Below are 15,064 nucleotides of genomic sequence, written 5' to 3' on the forward strand. Positions count from 1 at the left end.
CATTTTTAGGGACGAGTTCAGTTGTGAAATGGTTTTGAGGGGCCCATACAATACAAACCCCCATAAATCACCCCATTTTAAAAACTGAAACCCTCAAAGTATTCAAAACAGCATTTAGAAAGTTTATTAACCCTTTGGGCAATTCACAAAAATTACCGCAAAGTAGGGATGAAATGTACAAATTAATTTTTTTTTGCAGAAATTCATTTTTAATCGATTTTTTCTGTAACACAGAAGGTTTTACCAGAGAAGCACAGCTCAATATTTATTGCCCGGATTCTGACGTTTTTAGAAATATCCCACATGTGGCCCAAGTGTGCGAATTCACTGGAACACAGACCACTGAGGCAAAGGAGCACCTAGATGATTTTGGGGTCTTCTTTTTATTCCAATATATTTTAGGCACCATGTCCATTTGAAGAAGTCTTGTGGTGGCAAAACAGTGGAAACACCCCCAAAAATACACCATTTGGCAAACTACACCCTCAAGGAATTTATCAAGGGGTATAGTGAGCATTTCGACCCCACAGGTTTTTTTGCGGACTTTAGTGGAATTAGGCCGTGAAAATGAAAATCAACAAATTTTCTAATAAAATGTCGACATTTTTAATTTTTACAAGGCATAAAGGAGAAAAAGCACTACAACATTTGAAAACCAATTTCTCCTGATTACGGCAATACCCCATAAGTGGTGATAAACTGCTGTTTGGACACACGGCAGGGGTCAAAAGGGAAGGATTACCATTTGGAGCTCAAATTTCGTTTTCGGGTGCCATGTCACATTTGCAAAGTGCCTGCGGGACCAAAACAGTAGGAACCCCCAAAAGTGATGCATTTGCAGAATTTATTGGAATTAGGCCGTAAAAATTAATATCAAAATTTTGTCCACTAAAAAGTTGAATATTTTTCTTTCCTCAGGGATAGCATTTGTAAAGCAATTTCTCCAGAGTACGGAAATACCCCTCATCTGGTCATAAACTGCTGTTTGGACACATGGCAGGGTTCAGAAAGGCAGGAGCGCTATTTGGCATGCAGATTTTGCTGGATTGGTTTTTGGGCGCCATGTCGCATTTGCAAAACCCTAAAGGTACCAGAGTACAGTGGAAGCCCCCAAGAAGTGACTGTATTTTGGAAACTACACCCCTCAGTGCATTTAACATTTGCCTGGACATATGACAGAGCTCAGAAGTGAAGAACAACATGTGCATTTGAGGTCTATTTTGGTGATTTTCACAGCATTGACCCACAGTTGCTGGGCTCTGAGGCCAAATAGTAAAACAAACCCCCAAGTAGTGACCCCTATTTTGGGAACTACACCCCTTGAGGCATTTTAAGGGGTGTAGTGAGCATTTTGCCCCACAGGTGTTTTTCCATTAGTAAATAATCCGCAGCGGATGGTGCAAAGTGAAAGTTGCAATTTTCCGCTGATATGCCATTTAAGCGCACAATATGTTGTGCCCAGTTTGTGCCACCTAAGACACACACCTCGTAAACTGCTAAGCTGGTTCTCCCGGGTATGGGGATGCCATATATGTGGATGTAAACTGCTGTTTGGCCGCGCTGTAGGGTTCAGAAGGGAGGGAGCGCCATTTGGCTTTTGGAGTATAGATTTAGCTTGGTAGTTATTCTGTTTGGAGTTTTGCTGGTATTTCAGTTTATAATGTGGGGGAATATGTAAAGCTGTGCGGGCAAGTACATCAGGGCATAATACGAGGGTATAATAATGCGGTAAATAAATAATATTTCAGAGATATATGGCCGCACCGATAAATGGTGCCCGATCTTATCCGCTTTTGGACACGCTGCACATTTTGGCTTCTTTTTTACGGGACGGGTTGTAGTTTTTATTGCTACTATTTTGGGGTACATGGGACTTTATGATCATCAATTGTGGCATTGTTTTTTTTGCGGTGTTCACCGTGTGGGAAAAATAACATTATAGTTTTATCGTTTGGGTCGTTACGGACACGGCGATACCAAATACGTGTACTTTTTCCTATATAAAAATGCTTATTATAGGAAAAAGGCAGTGTTTGTTTTTATTAACTTTAAACTTTTCTTTTTACACTTATATTCAACGTTTTTCTTTGTCCCACTAGGGGACTTGAGGTCCTGCACCTCTGATCTTTACTCTAATGCATTGCACTACCCACGTAGTGCAATGCATTAGATCTGTCAGTCATTTACTGACAGCAAGCCTATTAGGTCCCATCTGTGGGCATGGCCTAATAGGCTATCCAGGAGGCCATTAATAGGCCTCCGGTTGCCATAGCAACGATCGGCATAGTCGTGATCACATCGTGTCCATGTCGATCGCTACAAATCACTAAGATGCCGCGATTGATTTTGACCGCGGCATCTAAGGGGTTAATGGGAGGGTTCGGAGCTAGCTCAGTTCCCTGCCATTACAGCACGGTGTCAGCTGTAACATACAACTGACACCAGCGGCTGATGTCACAGGCTCACCTTCTGGGCCATCTTGTTACTGCGGCTGGACGCCTTTTAGGCCACGCCTCTGGGCGGACCTAGCAGACTTCCGTACTTGGCAGACAGGAGGCGATTGTTAGGCCATTGCAGGGTTCCAATCTGCTTGTAAACACCATAGATGCAGCGCTCGCTTTTGAGCGCTGCATCTAAGGGGTTAATCAGCCGGATCAGAGGCTAGCTCCGGTCCTGGCCTTGAACCAGTGATAGCATTAATTTATCACTGCTTTAAAACGGTGTCTGCAGACACAGTAGCCTGTTAACGCTATGACGTACTATTATGTCAGTTCGCGTTAACAGGCCATCGCCCGTGACGTAATAGTACGTCACAGGACGTTAAGGGGTTAACAATCTAAATGTCAGGATATAATTATCAACTGCTCAGCTTTAAAAGGTATGCAAAACCACATGCTAATGTAATAGTGGCTGAAATGTTTACTGTATACCTGCACCGGAAGAAATCGGATTTTACCTGCTCTAATAATCTGGAATGATGGGCATTCATCAGCTTCTCAAACAGTACTTTGATTGATAGCATGTCAAGTCCTGGGATCTTGGGGCTTGTCTTATAATGCTCATCATTTCTGTAAGTATTGAACAGCACACGTTGCTTCACAAAGTAGAAATTGAGACAGTACTTAGAAAGATGTATACAATTTAATAATTTCTACATAGATATTAGTGAATTCGCACAGTATGAACTATAGAAATAGTGTTTTAAATGGTAAGGTAGGAGCTTCAAGACCAAATAGTTCACCATTTTTTTTTATTACAAAACCATCAGTTGTTATTAGCTGTAATCAGTTTCTACAATGGTCCACCAAAAACGTAGTCTAGTCTAATTCGGACGTGATCCTGGCATGTCAGAAGTTTTTTTTGTTGGGGTCCAGGGGCTGGTACTCTCAACAATCAGTAAAACAAAGTGTCAAAAACCTCTCTGATCAGCTTTGTTTGGTTATCGTGAGAGAGGGAGCAGAGCCCTGCATGCGACCTGCAAAGGCGCCAAACACTAGCCCTAATTTCAAAGATGAGCTCATTTTTTACGCCTTTACAGTGATCCAATCCAACCCCGCATCTCCTACTACACCACACCGGGATTTTGTTGTTTATTCAACCACACCGGGTGCTGGCGGAAGGTGACTGTGGCAGCACCCGGCGTTCATCCGGCAAACAGTACTTTAATCCCTTAAGGACCGAGCCATTTTTCACTCCCCGCGTTCCAAGAGCCATAACTTTTTTATTTTTCCGTCAATGGAGCGGTGTGAGGGCTTATTGTTTGAGGGAAGAGTTGTAGTTTCTAATGGCACCATTTAAAAGTACCATATAATGTAATGGGAAACTGAAAAAAATATAAAAATCTGCGATTCCTACATTGTTTTTTTTTTTACGGCTTTCATATTGCAGTAAAAATGACAATTTAACATTATTCTGCAGCTCAATGCGATTACAGTATTACCAAATTTATATAGGTTTTTTATATATTACTTTAAAAAAGAAAACCTTTGTTTCACCACATTCTGAGAGCCATAACTTTTTTATTTTTCAGTGAATTGAGCGGTGTGAGGGCTTATTTTCTGCGGGACGAGCTGTAGAGGTTATTGGTACGTACAACTTTTTGATCACTTTTTACTATATTTACTATATTTTTTTTTGCGAGCTAAGGTGACCAAAATCACGCGATTTTGCGATTTAACTTTTTTGTTTTTTATTGCGTTCACTGTGCGAGTTAAATAATGGTATATTGTAATAGTTCGGACTTTTACGGACGCACCGAAACCAATTTTGTTTATTTTTTACAATACTTTAGAGGAAAAATGGGAAAAGGGGCGTTTTGTGAACTTTTAATATATATATTTTTTTTTCACTACTAATAACTTGTAACTTTTTTCACACTATTTATTAGTCCCCCTAGGGGACTTGAACCAGCGATCGTTAGACACAGCATATTTAAAAAGGTACAGAAATATTCCTTTAAAGGGGTTTTCCAGAAGTAAAAAATTACTTTTAATTAAACTAAACAATAAAAAACATTTAACTTTGTAATGTACTTACGTTTGATTTGCTGGATGTATCGTCGTATCCCCTCTTCCGTCACGTGACCGCTTGTCCATGTAAAATTTGCACTTCCTGTGCATACCCGTCCATTCGCGCCTAACTTCCGGTTTGCGGTTTCCGGTTTTCACAGTGTACGGTTACGTCATAACTGTACCACGTGTTTTCCCCATCTGCTTAGAGCATGCGTGGTTGTGTCTACCACGCATGCTCTGTTAAATGGTATGGCTGCGTCTTCAGCAGCAGTTTCATTGCGCATGCGCAAGTTTTAGTATGTGGTATCGGTGTGCACTGTGACGGCCGTGTCTACTGTAGCTCGCTCTCTCCTTCTCCTCCTCACAGTCCGAAGCGCATGTGAGGAGGAGGAGGAGGGTGTTTATTTGGTCACTGTAGGAGCGTAATCCCCAAGCCCGGGTTTGGGGATTCCGCTCCAGGAGAAGTCACAGACTTCACTGTGTCCATATATGGACACAGTGACTTCTGAAGCGGAATCACCGGCGAATTGGCCGGGGATTCCGCTCCAGGAAAAGTCACTGACTTCACTGTGTCCATATATGGATAGTGACGTCAGGGACTTCTGAAGCGGAATCCCCACCGATGTGGCCGGGGATTCCGCTCCAGGAGAAGTCACTGACTTCACTGTGTCCATATATGGACAGTGACGTCAGTGACTTCTGAAGCGGAATCCCCGCCGATGTGGCCGGGGATTCCGTTCCAGGAGAAGTACCTCACTTCACTGTTCATATATGGACAGTGAAGTGAGGGATTTCTCCAGAGCCGTCCCCTACAGGAAAGTGGAGGGGGGGTGGCATTGCCTACAGGGGGGCTATGTGGCATTACCTACAGGGGGGGGGGGCTATGTGGCATTGCCTACAGGGGGGGCTATGTGGCATTACCTACAGGGGGGGCTATGTGGCATTACTTACAGGGGGCTGTGTGGCATTACTTACAGGGGGCTGTGTGGCATTACTTACAGGGGGCTGTGTGGCACTGCCTACAAGGGGGATGTGTGGCATTGCCTACAGGGGGGCTGTGTGGCATTACCTACAGGGGGGCTGTGTGGCATTACCTACAGGGGGGCTGTGTGGCATTACCTACAGGGGGGCTGTGTGGCATTACCTACAGGGGGGCTGTGTGGCATTACCTACAGGGCGGCTGTGTGGCATTACCTACAGGGCGGCTGTGTGGCATTACCTACAGGGGGGCTGTGTGGCATTACCTACAGGGGGCTGTGTGGCATTACCTACAGGGGGGCTGTGTGGCATTACCTACAGCGGGGATGTGTGGCATTACCTACAGCGGGGATGTGTGGCATTACCTACAGGGGGGCTGTGTGGCATTACCTACAGGGGGCTGTGGCAGTATCTATAGAAGGTAGTGTGTGGCATTATCTACAGGGGGCAGTGTGTGGCAGGAAATTGACAAATGAAATTCATCCGTTTTTAAAACGGACAAGGAAAAAAATGGGTACAAAACGGGTTAAAAGCGAAAGCATGGCCCGGAACGGAACAGATGCAAAACGGCCGAGAAAACTGACCAAAACCGCCGTTTTTTATAGGCCGACACTCAGACCCTCTCGTGTGAATAGAGCCTAAAGGTAGTTGATGACGCGCCGTGTCTTTACACAGTCGAAAGTGCTGTCTTAGCAAAGACACGGAGCGTCATCAATCACAGAACACGCCCCCTCCTCTGACAATCTCGTCGTCCACACCTTCTCATCCTTCTTCACACTTGTAGTTCCCGCACTGTGTGTGTATATATGTGTGTATATATATATCCATATAAATCTATAATTTTGTGTGTGTGTATATATATAATTTGTATGTGTGTGTATATATATATATATATATATATATATATATATATATACACACACACACACACATTTTATATATATATATACACACACATACACAAAATTTTATATGTAAAAATATATATAAATAGTGAGACACACTAAGGCCTCATGCACACGACCGTAGCCATGTGCACGGCCGTGATCTTTGGGTCGACCGGCAGAGTGTCACCCGCAAATCCATTATTTTCTATGAGCCTGGACCGCAGAACACGGCCGTAATAAGACATGTCCGTTCTTTCCGCGGTCCGGGCTCCTGGGCCATGCACAGACCTTGGAAACCACGGTCTTTTGCATGGGCCCATAGAAGTGAATGGGGCCGCAATTCTCTCGTGGATTTTCGGCGGAATTGCGCCCACAAAAGCACGTTAGTGTGTATGGGGCCTTACATACATTTATAGTAAATGATGTAAAAAAAAAAGAAACGTTTTACCATTGTTTGGAGTAGTGTTTGGTGTTTCACCGTAAGGCCCTGTTCACACAGTTATTTGCAGGCAGAAAATTCTGCCTCAAAATTTCGCTTGAATTTTCAGGCAGATTTTGATCTGCCTCCACGCCGTTTGCCACGATTTTCGCCCGCGGGCATTGAGCGCAACGGGCAAAAACGCTGCGAAAAACGCTTTCTCTGTCTCCCATAGATGTCAGAGGGAGGTCAGAGGAGTAAACGCCCGAAGATAGGGCATGTCGCTTCTTTTTCCCTCAATGGCCGCGGGCAAAAAACGTGGCAAACGGCGTGCAGGCAGGTCAAAATCTGCCTCCAAATTCAAGACAGATTCTTGATGCAGAATTTTCTGCCAGCAAAAAAAACTCAGTGTGAACAGGGCCTAATACAGGATCTATTGGAACAGATCCAGCAGCAGGTGAGGTAAATGTGCTGACTGGATTGTGTGTACCAAGATGTCGGACTTAGGTGGAGTGGGCAGACTTAGGGCATGTTCACACGGCCTATTTTCGTCCGTTTTTCGGGCCGTAAACTCCCGAAAAACGACCGAAAAATCCAAAGCAGAACGCCTACAAACATCTGCCCATTGATTTCAATGGGAAAACGGCGTTCTGTTCCGAGGGAGCGTTTTTTGATGTGTTTTTTACACATAAAAAAACGACCGCGAAAAGGAAGTGCAGGAAACCTCTTGAGACGTTTTTGGAGCCGTTTTCCATAGACTGTAGTGAAAAAAGCTCCAAAAACGGGCGTAAAAAACGCAGCGAAAATCGCGATTTGCACAAAAAACTTCTGAAAATCAGGAGCTGTTTTCTCTTGAAAACGGCTCCGTATTTTGAGACGTCTTTGCCTGTGAACATCCCCTGACATTTATCAGGCTGTGGAAGGGGCGGGGGAGGGAGATGGGTGCCTGGACTTAGATCAGGGATAGATGGAGACACAAAGGATAATGATGATTATTACTTTGTAAGGGCTTATTTAGACGAACGTGTAATACGTCCGTGCAACGCGCGTGATTTTCACGCGCTTCGCACGGACCTATATTAGTCTATGGGGCCGTGCAGACTGTCTGTGAGTTTCATGCAGCGTGTGTCCGCTGCGTAAAACTCACGACATGTCCGATATTTGTGTGTTTGCGCATCACGCACCCATTGAAGTCAATGGGTGCGTGAAAATCAATCGCAGCACAAGGAAGCACTTGCGTGATTCGCGCAACAGCAGTAAAAAGTATGAATGAAAACAGAAAAGCACCACGTGCTACAAACATACAAACAGTGTCATAATGATGGCGGCTGCGCGAAAATCACACAGCCACGCATCATACGCGGCTGCCACACGGAGCTGTTATGTACCTTTTGCGCGCACAAAATGACGCGTTTTTTGCGCAAGCAAAAGGCACACGCTGGTGTAATCCGGCCTCAGACAGTGTGCAGGGAGGGAGCCGTCTGCCTGCTATCTGTAATTAGAGCAGGGAAGGACCATGTGACCATAGAGGGGCGTGGCATTATGCAAATAGCTGAGGTGCTTTGGAGGAAGGGGGAGGATGCAACTGTCTCCTCAGATGCAGCCGGGGATCATGGGTATAGTGGGTTACAAGACAGGAAACAGCCAGTAAGGGATGTAAACAAACAGCAAGGGATGTAAACAAACAGAAAAAGCAGCAGTGACGATGGAAATCAAACAGAAACTGGTTAGAAGTTTAATAGGGGGTATTAGGAAAGGCAAATCAAGGCTGGGGGATATTTTTTTGAATTTTTTTTTTTCCTGGACAACCCCTTTAATCCAGCATCACATTGTTTAGAAATTCCAATTATCTGTCACAGAACTGCAAAATAATCTGGACTATCGCGAGACCAGAGGCAGAAGACTGAGCAGAGAAATCGAGATAGGAGACTCCTCTGTTTAAAAAAATAAAAAAATGAATGAATGATAGCGGCAGATTTTATGTTAGCATTTTGTTGGACTGTCTTCCCTGCCTTTACAAATCGATTTTATACACTGTTCCATGACAGAACACCTGATAATCTGGAACCTATTAGGCCCCAATGATGTCAGTTTATAGGAATTTTTCATTGTTTTTATTTAAGGTGTATGGGTGTATGTGTATGTGTATGTGTATGTGTGTGTGTGTGTGTGTGTATATATATATATACACACATACTTACATACATGAGTAGGAAGGTCTGATTGAACTTATTATCCTTCTACTCTTCACTATATCACTCTGGCAACACTATACACGTTTATACATATAAAGAGGAATACTATTAATTGGAGAATTATGAAATAGCATTATGTAAGGAGTTGCTGTGAAACAGAATATCAATCAATATCACAAGACAGTGGCAGGTGAATGAGTACTTACTTTTTATCCAGGAAACTCCCATTCCAGCAAGCTGAAGAGGACAGTGTTTGAACAATGCCGCTGTCACATATATAAGGGGAATAGAGATTAGTCAATGAGCTTCCGTCATACAACCTTTCTATGCAATATTAGAAAATGGCCATGAAACTGTTGGAAAGTTGAACAAACACAAAACGCCACCTGTAGGATGTTAGAATGGACCGCACAACAATGAACGTATAACAATAGGATACTGCTCTTTATTTCTGCATATGTTGAACACTGCTATAGAACTAAAGATCACTGGGTAATGCATAGATATTAGCGTAGACTAGAATATATACCATCTTCTATATGCAAAACCGTTTCCACAACACTCGCCAAATTATGTACAGATAAGCAAGTGTGTGCGAGCACCACTCGAAGATTATAGACCGCTATGGACAGCTTTGTAGGCTTTTTATTAAATGTATATTTTAGGGGTTATTAACCGATCTTTAAATGTACTTTTATTAAAAATGTCCAATTGTTTTTCAGAAACAGCTTCTAAGTGGTCCTCTGTACATAGAAGCTGCATTGTTCGCCATCAGCTTATTCAGTCAGCGAACTGAACTGACGGCTCGGCTGAGATCCGGTCCTGTGTGTCTCTAACACACAGGATCACCATAATATCAATCACATCTAAGTTCATCAACTTAGATGTGACCCTATGTGTTAGAGACACAAAGATCCGAATCTCAGCCGAGCCGTCAATTCAGTTCACTGACAAATTCAGCTAATAGCGAACGATACAGCTTCTATGTATAGAGGATACATAGAAGCTAAATTTGAAAAACGATTGCAAATTTTTTATAAAAGTCAATTTAAAAAACGTTAAAATAAACCTAAAACATACATTTAATTAGAAAAAAAAAAAATGATGCCTACAAAGCGGTCCATAGCCTTTAACAGGGGTTATTTCAATAAGTGACACGTTTGTCTTCCATATGCGAACATAATAAGAATGCAGCGAATACACAGTATATCCTTTATTCTATACTACTTGCCTTGACCTAGCCATAATCAATAGTTATATAATAATATGTGGCAATAAAGTTTTCTATTCTATTTAATTGTGGTCTCCCTGGCTAGATCGATGGGCTAAAGCTCCAGTTCTCACTCCCTGTATACTGGTGTATGAGATAAGAGTGATTTTCTCTATGTCTGTAGGTAACTAAGCTAAAGAGGACCTATCAGCTCTACTGACAAGTCCGTTTTAGTAAATACTAGTCTTCCCTATAAAATTACAACGCCGGAGGATCTTTTCTTAGAACTCTGCTTTATGATGTTTCTCTGTTATTCCGCCTGGAAATGGATGAATAAATTGACAACTGGACGTTACCATTCCCCTGGTAAGTATGGTATGCCACTACACAAACTGAAACGGTCAGCACTGTGTAGGGGAATAGTAAACACCCAGTTGTCAATTACTGCATATTTTTCCAGGAGGAGCACGTTATCCTATTGTATCTGCATAGAAATAATATATTTTTATTGTTAATAATTAATACAAATATTGTTTGTAAAATACATACTTAATAGTGTTTGAATTACTATTCTCAATTACTTTCTGCCTCCACGCATCAATGGTCTCGCTGTTTATTCGACTGGTGCAATTCCCGTTTTTGCAGGAGCGGAAATCATCTGGAGGTTCAGGTCTCTACAAGAAGACAATGACATCAACAAAATATGAAACATTATGTACAGGTAGCACAAAGTTGTCTGCTACATCTAATAACGATTAGGACAATAAGCAGGAATATGTGCTCTTGCACATATTTTAAGGAATATTTTTCTAAAACAAACCCAATATTAGAGGTATTCCCATCTCAGATATGTATGGCAATCCTATGGATATGCCATAAATATCTGATAGCTGCTATAGAACCCGCATCTATCTCAAGATCGGGGGTCCCCGGTCACATCCAGTGAGATGCCCACTGGCTGCCACATTCTGTAGGAGACTCACTGACAAGGAAGCCAGGATTAGGGAAACAGCTGAGCTACGCTGCTTTGGTAACTGCCATAAAAGTGAAGGGGAGCTCCAGAAACAGGGTAGCACAGTAATCTAGGCTGTTTTTCCGGAACACCAACGTTTAAAAAAAATAAAATAAAGTTGCACAACAGGTGGACCTCCCCCTATATACATCCCCTTTGTTGACTCCACGAGTGCCTTGACCATGCTCTACAATTCACTTCGCACAAAATACATCCTAGTCTTTAAAAACCTGACTGACTGCGGGTTAAATAATGTAATAGCTTTATAGGTGGGGACGTTACGGATGCGGTGATTCCAAATACATATAATTCTCTTACTTTTTTTCCATAATAAAGCACTTTGTAAGTAAGTGGGTTTTAAATTATTTTTTTTTTTACTTGGGATTTTTGTTTATTATAAACTTTATTACTTTTTTTTAACTTTGTTTTCTAGTCCCCTGACTTTACTGTGCGATCATCTGATCGCTTTTATAATACACAGAAATAAAATGGACAGGCACCTATTAGGCCATGCAGTTGTCACGTATATAAACGTTGGCAGCCTGGAACAGGGTTTAAGGAGTGCAGTGCTGCTTCATTGTAAGCAGTGCTGCACTCATGTCTGCCGGGGCTTTGAGAGCCCTGGAATACACCTCCCCTGCTCTGGCCGGGGATTAGGTGGCACTATCTACAGGGGGGGGGGGGGGGGGGGAGTGTAATACGGGGCTCTCAAAGCCCCGGCAGACATGAAAGTGCAGTGCTGCTTACAATGAAGCAGCACTGAACTCCTTAAACCCCATTCCAGGCTGCCAACGTTTATATACGTGACAACTGCACGGGGCATCGGCAGTTGGAACGTATATAGCCGTATGGCAGTCATGAAGGAGTTAATCAAGCTAGTAGATTGCATTCCATTAGTCTATGGCCATGTGACAGCACTTTGCCCAATAAACGGTGTCAGAGGAGGGCATGCGCAGTATGTCGGCATGAACGCCCGAAAAGTAAGATTTATGAATGGAATTGTATCAAATTATTCCTTATGGTTAGGTGAGTGCTTGCGTGTTTTTAATTAGATTGATGGGAATGATAGGTTTCTAATTAGGATTATATACACTGATCATGACTATGTATTTAAACTTTAAATGAAATTTTGTATGATTATTTATAAAACTTTTGCAATAAGTATTACTGCTGTCACTATTGCACTCTATTGATATGGAATGTAATTGATTGCACATTATTCGATAATCAACATTGTAATCTGCACATTTGTTAATTGCGCTTCGATCTCTATATATACGGAGTTGCCACGGAGACACTTTGCTTGATACTGGCATCATTGAGAGGGTGAAACTTTGCTGTGAACCTTTGGTGAAATAAACAGGTTTTATTATTTGGAGTGCCGCTTCCTCGTCGTTTGCTTGTGGTATCTATCAGGCGAGGTCACTCCTGTGAAGCCTTGCACCAGCCTTTTGGTTTCTTGCTACTGTGCTGCGCCATCTGCCTACTTAGTTACCGTGACACCGCAATCGCAAGAAGTCTAGTTGGTTTAAATTCCTTTGTGACTGTGGCGTTGCGGCAACTTGCAGGTCGCAAAGCAACCACATGGACGTTGATTACTGGCAATGCAGACAGGACGACACTGTGATCTTTGATTGTGCGATCTAAAACCATACACTGATAAAAGGTGGAAACTCACTATAAGCAAAAGAGCCATTAACTCCATTTTGCAAATAGCCATTTTCATTTTGCTAATCCTCATACGGGCAAGTTATGGAAATTATTACTTTTATTGTTCTCATTCCGAGGAGTTGCTTTAGGATTAGAAAAATATGGCTGCTTTGTTCTAGAAACAGAAACACTCTTGTCCATGACCATCCCCGGTTTTGGAATTCAGCACCATCCACTTAAAAAGAACCTTTCACCAACCCATACATGTTCAGCTGACTGCACCATGTAATAGGCTCTGCTGCACAAACCTTGTGTCACTTTAAACTAGGTTTCTAGCCTCCTCTGTTATTTAGATATCGGTGCCGTTATATTTGACCCTCGAGTTGTAAATAACTACCTGAACGGTCAATGGCAGTGGGGCGTGATACTTAGTGCTCCGACAGCGTCCAGTCAGCTACGGACAGTATCAGAGCGGCTTGTGACGTGTGAGCTCTCTCGCGAGATCAAACAGTCTTGTCGTCCTTGTCTGCCGAGAGCTGAAGATAGAATGAGAGCACGCGACCGCTATGCTGTTTCCGTAATTCATGGTCGGAAATCACACGATTCAGCCACAACAGAGCAGTAGAACAGGGTTTAGGGGACCCTGTTCTAGAGATAGGTGCGGGTCCCAGAGGTGGGACCCGCATCTATCTGACATTTATGACATATCCTGTGGATTTGTCAAATGTCTCTGATGGGAAAACCCCTTTAAAGAGGCTCTGTCACCAGATTTTGCAACCCCTATCTCCTATTGCAGCAGATCGGCGCTGCAATGTAGATAAGAGTAACGTTTTGTTTTTTTTTAAACGAGCATTTTTGGCCAAGTTATGACCATTTTTATATTTATGTAAATGAGGCTTTCTAAAGTACAACTGGCCGTGTTTAAAGTTATGTACAAGTGGGCGTGTATTGTGTATGTACATCTGGGCGTTTTTACTTCTTTTACTAGCTGGGCGTTGTGAATAGCTTCTGGCAGTGCAGACACACAGCGTGTTCTCGAGAGATCACGCTGTGACGTCACTTCCTGCCCCAGGTCCTGCATCGTGTCGGACGAGCGAGGACACATCGGCACCAGAGGCTACAGTTGATTCTGCAGCAGCATCGGCGTTTGCAGGTAAGTCGATGTAGCTACTTACCTGCAAACGCTGATGCTGCTGCAGAATCAACTGTAGCCTCTGGTGCCGATGTGGCCGACACGATGCAGGACCTGGGGCAGGAAGTGAGTGACGTCACAGCGTGATCTCTCGAGAACACGCTGTGTGTCTGCACTGCCAGAAGCTGGGCGTTCTGAAGAGAAGTGGATGATGCTGATTCGTCAGCATCATACACTTCTATTCACAATGCCCAGCTAGTAAAAGAAGAAAAAACGCCCTGATGTACATACACAATACACGCCCACTTGTACATAACTTTAAACACGCCCAGTTGTACTTTAGAAAGCCTCATTTACATAAATATAAAAATGCTCGTTTAAAAAAAAAAAAAAAATGTTACGGTAATCTACATTGCAGCGCCTATCTGCTGCAATAGCAGATAGGGGTTGCAAAATCTGGTGACAGAGCCTCTTTAAGTCAATAAAGTTTTTTCTAAGAAATATAATATGTAATACAATGACGAAAATTCAATCCCTAACCCTGTTGTATAATAGGATATGATCACAATTTAGCCAATTCTGGTAAAAGTGGAATATTCTTAAAATCACATCCTTCATTTATATACGGCTAAGAAGTTATGCCGCAAACAGCTAGCCACGATTTATGTATCATAGTCACCAAAAACTTGGCACAACTCCAGGAAAGGAGCGCAGGATGAAAATAATAACTCACCTCTGATCTCGAGCAAATCACAAACGTTTTACTCCATCCAGAAAAAATATGTTTGATGATGCTGTATGAAGATGGATCTGTTTAGAGAAAACAGAACATAAAGCAGGTCATAAAAGCAGCGCTCAAAAGTGTAAAAGGGAGGCTAATGCCAGACAAGTGCAAAGTACAGTATAGAAATACATCAGTCACAAACTCAATTTGCTTGGGCATGGCAGGGGGCATCAAACAAAGTACAAATTACAGAACTCGTTCAGTCTAGTTTAATAGAGATTTGGTGTGCAAACGGTCTACAATGTGCACAAATTCTGAGAGAAAGCACTGGGTTTCTGTAGGGTTAA

At 42.7% G+C, this 15,064-nt stretch overlaps 1 protein-coding gene across 5 annotated transcripts in view; it reads right to left on the minus strand.

Moving 5' to 3' along the window:
* HERC3 (HECT and RLD domain containing E3 ubiquitin protein ligase 3) overlaps positions 1 to 15,064 on the minus strand; it is a 94,098-nt gene that overhangs the window by 18,733 nt on the left and 60,301 nt on the right. For 3 of the 5 annotated variants that reach the window (XM_075860678.1, XM_075860675.1, XM_075860676.1), the window contains 4 exons: positions 14,727 to 14,803; positions 10,749 to 10,873; positions 9,196 to 9,264; positions 2,957 to 3,068 (listed from right to left, as the gene is read on the minus strand). In XM_075860678.1, coding sequence (XP_075716793.1) covers positions 2,957 to 3,068; positions 9,196 to 9,264; positions 10,749 to 10,873; positions 14,727 to 14,803 — 383 coding nt within the window. The remainder of the gene's footprint in view (positions 1 to 2,956; positions 3,069 to 9,195; positions 9,265 to 10,748; positions 10,874 to 14,726; positions 14,804 to 15,064) is intronic. The other 2 variants (XM_075860679.1, XM_075860677.1) reach the window with 1 other exon arrangement.

Source organism: Rhinoderma darwinii, chromosome 1 (assembly GCF_050947455.1).
Source record: "Rhinoderma darwinii isolate aRhiDar2 chromosome 1, aRhiDar2.hap1, whole genome shotgun sequence".
Lineage (NCBI taxonomy): Eukaryota > Metazoa > Chordata > Amphibia > Anura > Rhinodermatidae > Rhinoderma > Rhinoderma darwinii.